The sequence below is a fragment of the Barbus barbus genome (assembly GCF_936440315.1).
Source record: "Barbus barbus genome assembly, chromosome: 21".
NCBI lineage: Eukaryota > Metazoa > Chordata > Actinopteri > Cypriniformes > Cyprinidae > Barbus > Barbus barbus.
The window spans coordinates 3,279,804-3,296,501 of record NC_136749.1 but is presented as its reverse complement, the minus strand read 5'-3'; the positions used below and the strand labels follow the sequence as shown (position 1 = coordinate 3,296,501).

The following is a 16,698-nucleotide window of genomic DNA, read 5'->3' as shown; positions in this document are numbered from 1 at the left end:
GGAACTAATCGAGTCACTTGTGTCAGGCTGGGGAGAAAGGTATTGTATTGTAAATTATGTGAAAAATAATGCGTTTTTTGAACCACTAAGCATGAGAGCATGTTCTAGTACACCCCCCAAACAAAATCAAGACTTTGTAAAAGAGCATAATAGGACCCCTTTAACTTTCCCATTAAAGGAGTAATATTTGCCCCTAGAAGTGGTTTCTTGGAGCATTTTTTAACAGAAAGGGACAATTATTATAATTACCTTATTAAATGCGTTTATGGTATTTTTATGTCAAACACTTACAGTAAACAAACTACTTCAATAAATCTGAATACTAATACTATAGACTGTTACCACCAACCAAATTTTATCAACAAAAGCCATCTTGGTGGAACAGAACCTGCTTCTGGTATGGCATATCTGTTTATTTTAGGGCTGTCAATTTAGCGTGTTAATTAATTATGGAAAATTAATTATTGCGTTTACTGCACCCTGCCCCACCCAGATCTCCACCCACCAAAGTATTCATGTAGCTTTGTAAAATTACGGTTGAACCCCTAATGTCACACGGATTATTTTAACGATGTCCTTGCTTTGTTTCTGAGCCTTGATCTTGGTAGGACTCTTGCTGTCTATGGGAGGGTCAGAGAGCCCTCTGAATTCATCAAAACTATCTTAAGTTTTTGTGTTCTGAACATGAACGACATGAGGGTGAGTAATTAATGACAGAATTTTCATTTTTGGGTGAACTATCCCTTTAAGCAGGGATGCCGTGGCCTGATGGATAGAGAGTCGGACTTGTAACCTGAAGGTCATTGGTTCGAGTCTCAGGTCATGCAGGGATTGTAGGTGGGGGAGTGAATAACCAACACTCTCTCCACCCTCAATACCACGACTGAGGTGAGACTCATGAGCAAGGCACCAAACCCCCAACTGCTCCCCGGGCGCCGCAGCATTAGCTGCCCACTGCTCCGGGTGTGTGTTCACTGCTGTGTGTACACTTGGATGGGTCAACATACTTGGCCACACACCACTTCCCTTTCCCCTTTCATTTTGTGTTACATTTTTAGACATTGTCACATTGTCTATTTTTGCTCAATTTCACAAAAAATTGTTCCAAACAAAGCCACAACAAAATTGTTGTACATCTCTGAGTAACATACAAAGGCATCAGAAGAAAAACTTTTTTTAAAGGTTTAAAGGGGGCGTTTGAGAACCACTGCATTAATCTCCCAGCATTACTTATGTAATTGTAATTGTATTGCAGTGTAAATGCATTCATGCCTCCTCTGAACAGTCTGTGTAAATATACCTAAATGCCACAGATGCAGCTCTTGAAAACAATGTTATGGCCACACTGTAGCCTTACAAGTTCATTTGCAATAAATTCTGTTGAATAAAAATATTCTCAAGTTACTTTTTTGTAATGCCTATTCAACAGTTCTCTAGCATAATAACTATCAAACCGTTTAAGAATTAGAATTAAGCTTTTTATACATTAGAAAATCAAGATTTCACACTGGTTATTTTAGTAGGATGAAAAACAAACGGTTATTTAAACTGAGAATACATTATACAGACAGAGAGGAAAGAATGATCCCTATCACTGAAGCGCTCCATGACTTCAGTCTAGCACGAGATCTGCACTCTCACAAAAAATCCCGTTATAATCACTGACGCCGATCTAAATCTAATGCCGCAATTGACACTTTTTTTTCACATTTCACTTTAATTGTGACCGCCATAATAGATTCAGATTAATCGTGCATCTATTTTGCCCCCTTATCTTGAATTAGGGGGAGATTTTTGTTCATTTGGTGCCATTTTTGCCCCAGGCCCCCATTCATTTCCGGCCCTGGGTGTGACAACCCTACCAAAGTCTCATTGTTAAAAGCTGACTAGTGGGATATGCAACCTGAAAAATACTTATTCTGATATTTCTAGAAAAACATCATAAGCTAAATTAAAACCGAAATTAAAATCACAGATATATGGACCCAAAAAATGTTCACTAAAGATGTCCACGTAATTTGTGCTTTGGTTTCTCACAGCCTGTAATGCAGGAGAGGACTTTATCAGCCAAACAGGCCTGCCAGCATTCAGTCTGCAAACACGCTTAGAGCTGACTTGGACACACTGCGAGATGTAAGAGGCAAACAAAACGCTCAAAGAGCCAAGAACGGCAGAAAAGCCAAACCAAAGCCTACATTTCTCTATTCAAACCAAGGCAAGGCTTCAACAAGGCTATAGAGAACATTTCTGAAACCATATAGAGAGTCTCCATGGCAACGCACAAATCTGTGAAACAGTGGAAAAAGTGATGCAAGGTAGCAAGTGTTTGGTGATCTGTTCGGAGACAAAACTATTTGCATAAATTTTGAATGACGGGGTATTGCGAAGGTGTTCTGGATATTTGTTTATTAGCCTACATTATATAGCACAAGGGTCTGTAATTATCAAGTGCTCCTTCAGATCCTAATTAGTTGGTTCAGTTGTGTTTGATCAGGGTTGGAGCTGAACTCCGCAGGAAGGTAGATCTCCAGGAACAGGGTTGGCCACCTCTTATATAGCAAGTCTCTATGAAGCTCCCTCCTCCAATGTACACTGTTGAAGTTACTAAGATTATGTGAAGCAATTAATACATTTGTTCAACAAGGATGCATTGAATAATATGACCATAAAAGACATTTAAAGTGATAAAAAAGATGAATTTTTCAAAAGAAAAAATGCTGTTCTTCGGAATTGAAATACTGGGCAACACAACTGATTTTAACATTGATAACGATCAGAAATATTTATTGAGCTGCAAATCAGTATATTAGAGTGATTTCTGAAGGATCATGTGACACTGAAGCCTGGAGTAATGATGCTGAAAATTCAGATTTGATCACAGAATCTCAATATATACTACAATAGAAGAGTTATTTTAAATATATTACTGTATTTTTGTAAAGATTTATTAATTTATTCAAAAATACATGAACAAATACTGTTGAAAATGTCAGTACAGAAGTGTTGCGGTATCACAGAGAGAAAAAAAAAACAATAAAAGAATGAAATTCTTGAAGGAAAAAAAAAAACCTTTGGCTATTTTTTTTGTTTGTTTGTTTTTTAAAAAACCTTTTGACTACTTGTAGATCTAAGTCATGTGGTGCAACCAACATGCAGAATAACAGGAACTGATATCATGTCAACCCTCCTGACTCCATATCAAAGCCAATACGTCTCTTAAAATAGCAGATAATTTGACAAAGCAAGGCTAGTTCAGGTTGTCAAATGTCATGTGGTGCAACCCCCCCAAAATATAAATGATGTTTATGGATTTATAATTTGTTACTTTTAGCTACACATTTAAAACAGCTTTTGAAATAATGAAATAATGATAAAGATGTGTGCTCTTTTTTGACATGACTTTTAATGGACAAGATGACACACACACACTTCCACTACAGAGAAAATGAGAGTCTCTGTGAATCGCAGGAACATGCTGTGTCATTTCAACACATCTGACAGCGACAGAGTGAATCAACATACACTTGCACACTAAAGACACATTATTTGATAGCAAGCTTGTTGGCTTGACAAAGCCTGAAAGTATATAGTTCTAGAAGCTTGAAGTTAAATGGGGTGAGGAAAGTCAGATACAAACAAACAAATAAACAATCACTCAATCAATCTCAGTCAGACCATATCAGACCCCATTTGACCTCATTAGGAGACCCCTAAATAATCCTTTCAAACCTATTCAGCCCCAACAAACCTTTTCAGATCCAATTAAACCTCATAAGATCACCAACAAACCACATCAGACTACATCTTTCTAAGCACTCTGTTAGCATGTTTCTGACAGCTAGTATTCCTTAATTGTTGTAAGGTATTGTTAACATGTGGCTAGCATGATTTAGCATGTTTTAACACATTGCTAGCATGTTTTTTTTATCAATCCAACATATTCCTTGTGTGTTTGTGCACACTTGGCAAATAAAGCTCATTCTTATTCTGATGCATGATGCTATAGCATGCTGCCAGCATGTTTTGGCACATTGCAAGCATGTTTCTAGCATGTTCCTAACATTTTAGCATGGTTTAGCACATTGCAAGCATGTTTCTAGCATGTTCCTAACATTTTAGCATGTTTTAGCACATTGCAAGCATGTTTCTAGCATGTTCCTAACATTTTAGCATGTTTTAGCACATTGCAAGCATGTTTCTAGCATGTTCCTAACATTTTAGCATGTTTTAGCACATTGCAAGCATGTTTCTAGCATGTTCCTAACATTTTAGCATGTTTAACACATTGCAAGCATGTTTCTAGCATGTTCCTAACATTTTAGCATGTTTAGCACATTGCAAGCATGTTTCTAGCATGTTCCTAACATTTTAGCATGTTTAGCACATTGCTAGCATTTCTAACATGCTGCAGAAATACTTTAGCATCCATCTGTATCAAAATTATATTATTCAAATACTTCACTTTTATTAATATTATGTTAATTTCAACATTTATTATTAAAATCAATAGAATATAACATATAGGCTACAGAATATAACATATAATTTGATGTTTAAAAAAAATGCAATTGTTCACCGTATAAGGTATGGTAACTTACCACCAGGTTCTGTAAAAATTACAAACATTTTTTACAATGAGGATTTTTTTTTCTGAAGAAATTATGAGTGGTGTTTGCCTGTGAAAAGGGTTGCCAGGCACTGTGTGCTTTTAAGGATCAATGAATGAACAAGCTTGCAAGTTATAGGTTGTATAATAACAGCTTTTACACAATATAATAGCAGTACTGGACAAAAAACATTTGTGTGTTCACAGGCGCCACTTCCATCCAGCAGAGCTCAGGCTCTCAATCCCAGTACAATCAGAGGTGGAGGACCAGACTGTTCACACCTCACATGAGTCAATCTGAACCAGGAGGAAGTGTCGATTCAACTGGCACTAAGCACTGTGGGAAATACCGGCCAATTGCACAGAATGCAGGGCTCCATTCAATCAGCTCACGAGGGAAGTGAAGCTGAGACAGAACTAGAATGACATCCTGATGATGCCTGTCAACTTCAGCCTCTTAAAACTGAGCTAATGCTGCCTTTTGGTCAATAAACTATAGGTGCATCCTTTCTCTCTTTTTGCACTTACAAACAACGCAAAAAAGTGATTTTCTTACTCAGTATTTTTTTTTCTTGTTTTCCAGTACACATATCTAATTATTCTTCAAACAAGACAAGTTGAGAAGCAAAATTACTTAAAATATTAAGTCTTGTTTCAAATTTTAAGACATTTTAACTTAAACCTGTTGCTTCTGGCTAAATGATGGGTCCAAAGTATTTTACTGGAGAAAGGCTTATGCATTATGGACATCTTAACAATGGATGTGTTTCTTACAAACACACAGCTTTTCACTTCTCAAGATTACTTGTGAATTATTGTGATGTTTTTATCAGCTGTTTGGACTCTCTTCATGACTCTCTTCTGACAGCACCCATTCACTGCAGAGCATCCATTGATGAGACAGTGATGCAGAGACACATTTCTCCAAATCTGATGAAGAAACAACCTCAGACCATCGAAGACGTAGATGAGTTTAAGTATTTTTTATTTTATGATTTATTTTAAAAAAAAATTAAATACCAGATAAAAAAAAAAAAGGCAGCGGCTATTTGCACTAAGTGCAAATAGCTATAGATTATATTCACACTATGTTAAAATAGCAAGATTTTCTGCTATTTATACTACTTATTGCAAATAGTGGCAATTATCTGCACCTCAGTATTGTAGTACATTATAGAACAGTACGCAATAATAACGTATTGAGTGTAAATTATAGTTTTAATTCAAATTATTAAATGGATGCCACCTTATTGGGACAACAAAGCCCTCCCTACACCTACCCTAACCCTACCCGATACTCTTATTTTCAACTTTTTGATTATTTTCTTCATTTTTATTGAAAATAAATGCCTTTCTGATGCAATATGAGATTTGAAAAGGGAGAAAAAAAAAGTTCTGCAAAAGGCGGATTCGAACTCGGGTCGATCGTATAAAAAAGTATTTACCTTACCATCTACGCCACTGAAACTGATACTATATTAGTGTCTTTTTTTAGTGTTGACTAACCCAAATCACACATTAGTGGGCGGAGTTAGTGTAAATAGCCTTTGTCAACAAGACAGGCTATTTGCACTATTTGCACCAAAAAAAACAAAAAACACGGTGACAATACAAATAACAATAATAGAGAGAAAAAAACAAAACAAAGATAAAGAATAGAAATACAAATGATATAAGTGCACCTACACACCCAAAAAACGCATATACCTACATGTGTACAACCATCCCAATACTCAAATTAGAGGTGAAAAAGGTTACAAGCTAATTAATCAGCAAACATATAATGTAGAGGGGTTAGAGGGGATGATCAGTCTATGTCCAGCTGGAGAGTTTTAACATTAATAAGAAAGGGCTTCCAAATTTTAGTAAAAGTTCTGTTAGGCCCTTGTAGAGAGTATCTAATCTTCTCTAGTTTCATAAAGAACAGTACATCCTTCATTCACCATGCTTGAGAGGGTGGCTGAGGGCTCTTCCCATTTAATGAAATAACACGTCTAGCAAGCAATGTAAGAAAGGCCACAAAATTTAAAAAATGCAAGGCATAACGAGCGGGCACCACACCAAAAAGGCCAATAATAGGTGACAGTGTTGTGTCTACAGATGTAATGGCTGAGAGAGAGTAAAATACTGACCCTCAAAATGAAGAAAGAGCTGGACAGGTCCAGAACATATGAGTTAGTGTGGCTAAACCTAAGTGACACCTGTCACACTCTGGGTCAATGGATGGATCGATCCGTGCAAGCTTGCATTTTGACCAATGATCTCTATAAACCACCTTACATTGAATAAGACAACGACGTGCGCAAATAGATGAGGAATGGACCCCGTCCAAAACTGCCTAATTAAATTAACCTAATTAAAGCTGTTCAGATTACTTTTTTCTCTGCTGAATAAAATATAATTTCTCCTCTCAAAAAGGCTTTACATGCTTCCCATATAGTGACAGCTGAAGTGTAGAGGGTGACATTTGTGGAAATAAAAAGGTCGGCCGTTAATAACTTTTACAAAATCTGGGTCATTAAGTAATAGACAATTTAGGCGCCAAAAAGACCTGAAAGTTATCCCACCAGGAAGTAAGAGATTACAATAGTACTGTAGAAACAGTCAGTCACGGATAAGTGGAATTACTTTCTTATCAAGAAGAAAATAATCAATCCGAGAAAAGGTTTGGTGAAAAGGAGGAAAACTGTTTTGCACTAGAATTAAAAAACCGCAAGACATCAGAAACTGCATACTGTCCCATAAACAGCTCAATAGTTTTTGAGGATATAGATATAGCTCAGGGTTTTGAAGGAGAACAATCTAAGAGGATTCAGACAACAGTTAAAATCTCCACCTAAGTTGGCTAGAGTTTAAATCAGGGAGGGATAGTAACAGGAAATTCTTGAATTGTCCCAATTCGGTCCACATTCGCTAGTACCAGACGCACTCCGTTAATATGGCCTGTAATAATGATGAAGCGTCCGTTTGGGTCAGAAATGACCTTAGACATAGAAAATGGAACTGACCTATGCATAAGTGACTTACTAGAAAAGGAGGAGTGGTACAGCTGGCCTACCCAGTCCCTTTGAATCTTTAAATGATCAGCAATTGTGAGGTGAGTTTCTTGAATAAAAGTTCTTTTGGTGTTTAACTGCTTCAAATGGTTAAGAATTTTATAACGTTTTATCTGTGAACTAAGCTCTTTGACATTGCAGCTGGTAAATCTACGTAAACCGCTAGGTGGTGTAACACTGATCACAGGAGGCACAGAATACTAATAGTAAGCATAAAAGCTCTCTGAAGACCATTCTTTTCTTGTGGCACATAAGAGGGATGAGGAAGACTGAGGGCCCTATCATACACCTGGCGCGACACAGGTGTTTTTTTGCTAGTTTCAGCCCGACGCAGTTATCATTTTCACATCCTGACCCACGTTGTTTAAATAGCAAATGCATTTGCGCCCATTTGAGCTGGTCTGAAAACCAGGTGTGTTCAGGCGAATCGTTGGCGCGTCGCTATTTTGAGGAAACTGAAATAGACCACGCCATTGACCAACTCAAACCTAGTCTAAAGTCAATGGCGCAGTATTTTAAATATATAAATATAAAAATACGTATACGTCATGATGGATAGTCATAGCGTGTATCAGAATAAGGCTACCTATTTGCTCGCGCCTGAGCAGATCCGTTTCCTCGCTGGAGATGCGTTGTCTTTGCGCTAGCAAATTCTGCCATTTAAATAGCGAACCCACCATGGTGCGGGCGCAACTGGCTCTTAAAGGGAATGGGAATTTTTATGTCTAAAACACACCCATTACTCATTAAGAGAATACAACCCTTTTAAACCATGCGCTGGGCGCGCCGAACGTTTTCCCGTCGTTAAACTAGTGGATTCGGACATGCGCTAAGTGCACCGTGCACATTAGACCATGCGCTTAGATCGTTAAAATAGGGCCCTGAGCCCTTCAAGTGAGTGTAGGCAAAAGGAAAGAATGAAAGTAAAATAAATAAATAAAAACCAAGCAAAAGGAGAGAAAATCCACATGCATATCTCCCAAAAAACATCTGGACACAAACGTCCACATCACTTTAGCTGTTTAACCAGCAAGCTTCCTAACTGCAATCCCTCCCCACATTTTACCACACAACCTCGTAGTTATATTTATACCAACACTGTTAAAATCTCTAAGCAACAGTATGAACAATTGACTGAAAAATTAGCGAACAATCCGCATACGTTGCATATATTAAACAGAACCTTGGTAGGGGAAACATATACATTTGAACACTGAAAACTACCAAACAATGAAGATATAGTAGGCACCAAATCGAGCCACAAACATTTGTGAAGAGCAACAATCTGATAAGGCACTACCAGTAAACGTGGCCATGACGTGTGTGTAGACTGTTCGATGATGACACCTCGTACGATACAACGCACGTTACTATAGAAGAATAAAATGCCATGTGTTAGTGGTAAACACAAAGAGAATGATAAATCACAGTTTAGCAGTTGTAGTTTATGTGTGCTGAAAATAGTGGAAGTGGCGAAAGAGGATGGCATAAGAACTTGAGGTAAGCAGTTTTATGTTTTAGCGCCATGTCGCGTTGATTTCATGCCGCATTTTTATTGGTTGGTTCGTAAATGTGGGTTGTAGCAGCAAACACACTGTGTGATGATCACGCTGTATCGTAGGCTATCTTTGGTCACAAGACCGTGACAACGGCCATCTTTGAACCTCTCTCACTGTATGACATAAGAGCCGATTAGGAGCCACGATCACAGAAATCGCCGATCTTTCTTCTGGGACAGCCGAATATTGTGCAGTGTGTTTGGGGCTTAACGCTAGAGCCAGGTGAGGAAGTTGCTTCACGATCTTTTTACACCTGTTTGCCCTTTCCCTTTGACATAATGTGAGAGAATATAGTAGCTACTATGAACTATTAAAAAAAAACAAAGGCTGCCCAAAAAGTTCCAAAACGACGAGGTTTGTAAAGATCTACTCTGTATTCGGCACAACCGGAAGTCGAGGTTGAGTACATTTTAAGCAAATGTTAATTTTCGGGTGAACAAGCCATCAATGAATTATGTAATTTAACGCTGCCTCACAGCACCGGTCTGTTTTATGAAACATCTAAATGATTTTCTAACAAGCTTTATTGCTATTCTTCATTAGCAGAACACAACATGAAACTCCACAGCCAACATTCACATTTGAAACTTAATTAAGACCAGTACCAATTTGCTTCCAACACGATTCTTTAACCGACGCCTCCACTGATAATTAGCACACGGCAGTGGCGTTCATGTGCGGTCATCTTGTGAATGTGATCATTTGGAAATGACTCGAGGGCATCATCAGCCTCCAAATCTTCATCACAGACAGGCCTCCTCTGTGAGATCTTAAGCAGTTAAACTGATTTAGTCTCACAGGACTTTTAACCAGTTATTGTGTGGGTGGAATATATGTTTTAAATAGAGGAAGTATAATTAAGATGGAGAGCACTCTAGCCAGCAGCACATATTGTACGGTAATAAATTGCAAGCATGGTTGTGTGGATTCATAATGAAGCACTGTGCTGTAACTGAGAGCATTTGATTGTCAAATCTGAATATCTCATAAGAACATGCTGTTCTGGAATATTATGATGGTTAAAAAAAATAGCAGCTTGTAAAATTCAGATGTGTTCGATTAAAAAAATACATAATAAATGGCAATAAATTGCTAGTACCTTTCCATAGACTTTCCAGTTATTTGTAAATACTGGATAATGATTTAAATAAACAAATAAATACATAGAATATACATTCATTCAAATTACTTAAATGTAATTAATAAAATAAATTAAACAAATAATTCACTAATAATGAATTCTGACTAATTTATTAACTGGTTTGACTGAACTGAACCATAGTGACGTCAGATTTGCAAATCATTCTTTTAAATTACATAAAAGCAATATCTAGGCAAAGAAATATTTTAGAACAAAGCATGCAATTTTGCTTTCATCACAGTATAAAAACATGATTTTTTATTTCAAAGTAAAAAAAACAAAGATTAGCTTTAAATTTGACATTTTAATTCAATGCTACTTGTCGTTTTGTTGTAATTATTTGTCAAATTGACAAGCAATTTCTGAGTGAAGTATGCTTTAAAGTAAATCCTACATGATAGGCCTATATTAACATAGAAATTTCGAGAGTGTTTAACATTTTTCTCAAAAAATATAAAAATTAAAATGATAATTAATGAACGAATCAGGTCAGGCTGCTTCAGGCTGTCGTACCTTGGCATAATTGGTGGTTTTGATGAACCACTGCTTAAGCATCTTCTGCTCCACAGGAGCTCCAGACCTCCACGAGCGGCCGCTCTCATCCACCTGCTCATCTGCCAGAACCGTCTGATCCACTGGGTCCCAGTTCACCAGCGCCTGAAAATGCATTTCAACACTTCAAATGTCTAAATATCACTGCATCAGATATAAATATTAAAGCAGGTGGAATCTGAAAACAAATGCCGCAGGATCTTTTATCTTCGCTAATGTTCACTTCTATTTAAAAGCTGAATTGTCAGCATCATTACTCCAGTCTTCAGTGTCACATGATCTTCAGAAATCATTCTAATATACTGATTTTCTGCTCAACAAACATTTCTGATTATTATCAATGTTGAAAATGTGTCTTTGATGTATAGAAAATTTAAAAAGAGCAAAATTCCTTTGAAATAAAAATCTTTGTAAAATTATCAATGTATTTTCTGTAACCTTTGATCATTGTAATGCCTCCTTGCTCAATAAATGTATTAATTTCCTTAAAAAAACATTTTTGAACAGTGTAGTGTACTCTTTTATCATTTAAAGTCTTTTTCTAAACATTAACAACATCATTTATTCTTATTATTATAATAAAAAAAAGCAGATCATCTTTTGAAGTTAATTTATCTTTCAACAGTAGATGAAAAACAGAAAATAAATAAATATGATGATGTTCTCACCTCTTTCTGATAGGCCAGTCCAGCCTTGAACAGCTTGATGAACAGATACTGAGTCCACTTATAATAATCGGGCAGACATGTAGTGACCTCCTGACAAAACATTAGACCAGACCACACTCTAATTAAAGAAGGCAAACTTCACTTTAAACATAAATGTCTGAAAAAAAAAGCAAAAATCATCAGTGACAACATACAGGGCTAAACAATAAGGATAATAATATAGATACTTTTCTGACACACACAAACTGTATTTATAAAAGTAACATTTATTTTGTTTTAGGGTTAGTGATAAATGTAATGAGGCTAGTGAAAATACTGGCAGGGCAAGTAATCCGAATTACTCAGAAAATCCAAAGTTTGGACAAACTATAAAACATAAAACACTTTATATATACAGTGCCCTCCAAAAGTATTGGGACAGTAAAGACAAAATTGCTCTGTTGGCTGTGGAGTCAAGACATTTACAAAATGAATAAAAGATGAATATGAGACAAAACTATACAAATTATTTTAGCTACATTTTTAAATGTAGCTAAAATAAATTGTTTGCAACCACTTACCTTAAAAAAAATAATTTGCATAATTTTTTTCAGTGTGTAAATGTCCACTCTGAGGATCAGTTCTCCATCAGTCTGGTCTCTGAGGTAATGTGACTAAACTGAAGTTAAAGGCCTCAGACAGCCAGAGCCAGAGTCTGTAACACTTAACCAACTCTGAAAGCATGAAGAAGACATTCTCTGATCCAATTAGGCAAAACTGAACTCCAAGTGGCACGTCTGGCACAAGCCCAGAGCCTCTCATCAGCTGGATATTACCAAAGCAACAGTCAAACTCCATCCTGCTGCCAGAGAGGACACAAACATGGCCAAGACACGCACAGCAGCGACAAAAAGACGCCTAAAAGGCTCTCTGGGTTTAAATAGCCACAGGCACGAGAGATTTGGTTAAGCTTTATATATTTTAAGTTCTAGTAAACTGCCCTTTATTTTGTCTTTGAAGAGTGCTTTGTGCTCATTTATGGAAAAATTTATTAAATCAATTCTGAAATAAGTCTATAATGAAAAGTTCCTGAGTAACATTTAAAGGCTTTTATAAATAACATTAAAACATAAAGGATGTTAAAAACATGTGCCTGAAATCAATTCAGAAGGCTACTGTAATATATTTTAATCCTCATTCAAAGTTTAATTCCCTCTGTTAATTAGTAAATAAATATTTTTTTTTTAGATAATTTTCTTTTTATGCATTACCATTCAAAAGTATGGGGTTGGTATGATTTTTTTTAATTAATTTGTTTTTAAAAAAATTAAGACTTAAACTGATTAAACTGATTTAAAGTGACAGTAAAGATATTTATAATGTTACAAACTGTCCCAAAATTTATATTTCAAATAAATTATGTTCTTTCTATTCATCACATAAAAACTGTTTTCAACATTAATAACCAGAAATGTTTCTTGAGCAGTATATTAGAATGCTTTCTGGAGGATCATGTGACACTGAAGACTGGAGTAATTCAGCTTTGATCACAGGAATAAATTACATTTTATTATATAATCACAAAGAAAACAGTTATTTTAAATTGTAACGACATTCCACAGTATTACTGATATTCCTGTATCTTTGATCAAATAAAAGCTGCCTTGGTTGAAATAAATCCTACCAACCCCAAACCTTTTTTTTTAAACAACCATGATTTGTTTTTTGGTTCGGCAACCCTCTCCACATTGCATATAGGGAAGAGAAAACTGTTTTAGAAATCTCCATGACCTTTTCATGTTTTCCATTACCTCAGGAGATTTAAAATGATGGTTTGAGACATGTGTGACCTTATTATCTTTATTCTGTTGTAACTATTTTAAGAAAGTAGAAGCACAGCTGTGCTGTACTGTCTGCTGCGGTGGCCTTTGATGCTGAAACAGTGTTTGTCTGAGTCTGAGATAAGAAAGAATCCTGATGCAATGATGCAAGTCAGAGACGCTAAGAGACAGAGGCACAGGTCAGGTCCCACATCTGCTGAATGCAGGCTCTCACTCACCCGATCCCAATTAAAGCAGAGCCCCAGACTGTCCAGCTGCTTCCGCATGGACTCGATATTACTGTAAGACACAGAGAGAGGCGTGCGGGATGATTAGAGGTGTTCAGGAGCTCGTGCGATGGATCGTTATGCGTGGTGTAGTTGTGAGTGTTTGGATAAGCACTGAGCGTCTCCCAGCGCCGCACCTTTTGGTCCAGTCCTCCGGGTCCAGGCCGCGTTCGATGGCGGCGTTCTCAGCCGGCAGACCAAACGCATCCCAACCCATCGGGTTCAACACCTGCAAGACAAACAACATCAAGCTGCTAGTAAAGTCAAACCCCGCAGGTCTGCTTTCCTAATCTGCTACAACCAACATTGTGAATCCAACTTAAAGGAATAGTTCACCCAAAATAAAAACTTGCTGAAAATGTATTTACACACCCTCAGGCCATACAAGATGTAAAAGAGTTTGTTTCTTCAAGGGAACAGATTTGGATAAATTTAGCATTGCATCACTTGTTCACCAATGCATGCTCTGCAGTGAATGGGTGCCGTCAGAATGAGAGTCCAAACAGCTGATAAAAACATCACAATAATCCACAACACTCCAAGTCCATCAGTTAATATTTTGTGAAGTGTAAAGCTCCATGTTTGTAATAAACAAATCCATAATTAAGGTGTTATAACATTAAACCATCATTTCTGGCCCAAAAGTCCATAATCCATAATAACGCTTCATCCAGTGAAAAAGTCTATCTCCTGTTGTCTCTCTCATCTGAACTGCTGTTCAAAACACTGACTGCTTTGGCTTGTAAACGGTGCTTGATCTTTGCAGATTTCTCTCCTGATTCAAGAGAGATGACCTTTTCCACTGAAGGAAGCGTTATTATAGATTATGGACTCATATTTTAGCCAGAAGCAATGGGTTGAAGTTATAAACATCTTCATAATGGATTTGTTCCTTACAAACACACAGTTTTTCACACAAGATGTTAGCTGATTAACTTTTATATTGTTAGTGGTGTGGATTATTGTGATGTTTTTATCATTGCTGAGCAAGTGATGTGATGCTACATTTCTCCATTAAAGGTGACATATCATGAAAATCTGGCTTTTTAAATGTGTAAGTGCTATAATAAGGTCCCCGGTGCATCTACCAACGCAGAAAATGTGAAAAAGAACAACCCAGTACATTTTTTTGGGTAAGTCTTTCTCTGCAAGCTTGTGAAAAAACAAGCGCTCAGATTTCCCTCCCCCAGTGACGTAGAAAGGAGATCTTATTATAATATTCCTGCCCTTTAATCTGCACGTTTCTAACAGTTCTAACACCAAGGCGAATGTTTGAGCAAAGCATGCTAACTGTTCTGTCTTTGGCTGCACAGATGAGCACAGAACATTGTTCAGAGGAGACCAGAGAGCAGTGGATTTATTGATTCATTTACTGTATATTACGCTGCTGCCACACAGATCTAATAGAAACATGCAATTTCTTTCCCAGCTGTTTACATTCACAGACATAATAGGTCTCCTTTAAGGGATTATTTTCGAATTTGTTTCGAAATCCATCACCTATTAACACCCTAACAACCACTCAGAAAATCTTAACCACCTAGAAACACCCTAACAACCACCCACAACCCTTTAGTGACCACCACGCAACCACTTAGCATCAGCAAACGACTACTCTCTCTGCAGTCGGTCCCAGTATTCACAGCTCATAAGGCCTAAATAACCTTCAGACTTTAAGTTGTTTGTTTGACTTTCAGGAAAGTTTGATGAAGTTCCCTGCATGGATTATACAGCCTCTAAACCAGGAAGAGTAACAACATACGTCATACTGTAACTCAAGAGAGATGTGACTAATGAAATGCATGCAGTCGATCATAAAGACTGTGCTCGTGGTAAAGTGTTTAATGGAGAATGCAAATGAAGAGCATGAACTCTGAAAGCATGGTCTATATTTCAGACTAATGTGGAGTCGTGTCATTGTGCCCTCATCAGCGCAGATGATCACACTGATATAATAACAGCTCTATCTGACTCACTCCTCTGTCGGCTTTTTCCTTCTCTTCCTTTCTTTCTTTCTCTTTTATTGAGCGCCTGTTTATGCAAAGGCAGAGAGAAGAAACAGCAAATCAGAGATAAATAACAGATTAGGATTAAATGTATACTTCAGTCAAAAATACATACGAAGTAATAATACATACGAAATACATACGAATAAATATTATTATTATTAAAATATGATTTTATAATTTGAACAAACTAAGCGAGAAAGAAATATTACTATTGTAGTGTAAAATAAAAACTAAATTGTTATACAATTTTAACAGTTTAAAAAAAATATTACTATTGTAGTTTAAAATTTTAAAACAACAATATTAATAATAATTATTATTATATAAAATATTATTTGTACTTCGTTATAATTACAATTACAATAACTAAATAAAAAAAAAATACATTACTATTTTACTGTAAAATAAAAAATAATTAATTTAGACTCCATAAAACTTTGACACTTTCATAGTGTTTTTGGTCCTTTCTGGAACTTCTAAAATTCTGTGTTGTGTTTGTGTTGCGAGTAAACAATGCCAGACCTGTGGATGTGCAGCAGAGCAGCAGAGACGTGTGAAGAGCGAGCGCTACAGGAGGAGATGCTGTCTCCTTGGTAACCGGCTGCATGTGAAGTGCTGAGCTGAACAATAATGAACCAGAACAAGCAACTCGGTGTCACACGACCACACAAACTGTTATATACAACATTCACTAAAATAAGCTACTCACATTTTAACTCAAGAGGACTGACTTCCTCTCAGACGAAGGTTTTTAATAAAACACAGGAGTCGATTCATCTGTTGTTGTAAGTTCCTGCTGTTAACTAAACTATCACAGCTGCTCACACTTACAGTCAGTGATTCCCAAGACAATGCTAAAAATAATAATAAAGCACAACTGTATCAGTTGGTTAATTAATGAATTGACAGAAGTACATAAAGAGTGAAAAAGCATTATGGTCTGGTCTGAATCAGAAGAAATATATGTGACCCTGGTCCACAAAACCAGTCCATAAGGGTCCATTTTTCAAAATTGAGATTT

The 16,698-nt window shown here is 36.7% G+C and overlaps 1 protein-coding gene across 1 annotated transcript in view; it reads right to left on the bottom strand.

Moving 5' to 3' along the window:
• lars2 (leucyl-tRNA synthetase 2, mitochondrial) overlaps positions 1–16,698 on the bottom strand; it is a 67,876-nt gene that overhangs the window by 32,990 nt on the left and 18,188 nt on the right. Inside the window, exons 4-7 of the mRNA XM_079445008.1 lie at positions 13,806–13,897; positions 13,621–13,681; positions 11,583–11,672; positions 10,876–11,019 (exon numbers count right to left, since the gene is read on the bottom strand). Coding sequence (XP_079301134.1) covers positions 10,876–11,019; positions 11,583–11,672; positions 13,621–13,681; positions 13,806–13,897 — 387 coding nt within the window. The remainder of the gene's footprint in view (positions 1–10,875; positions 11,020–11,582; positions 11,673–13,620; positions 13,682–13,805; positions 13,898–16,698) is intronic.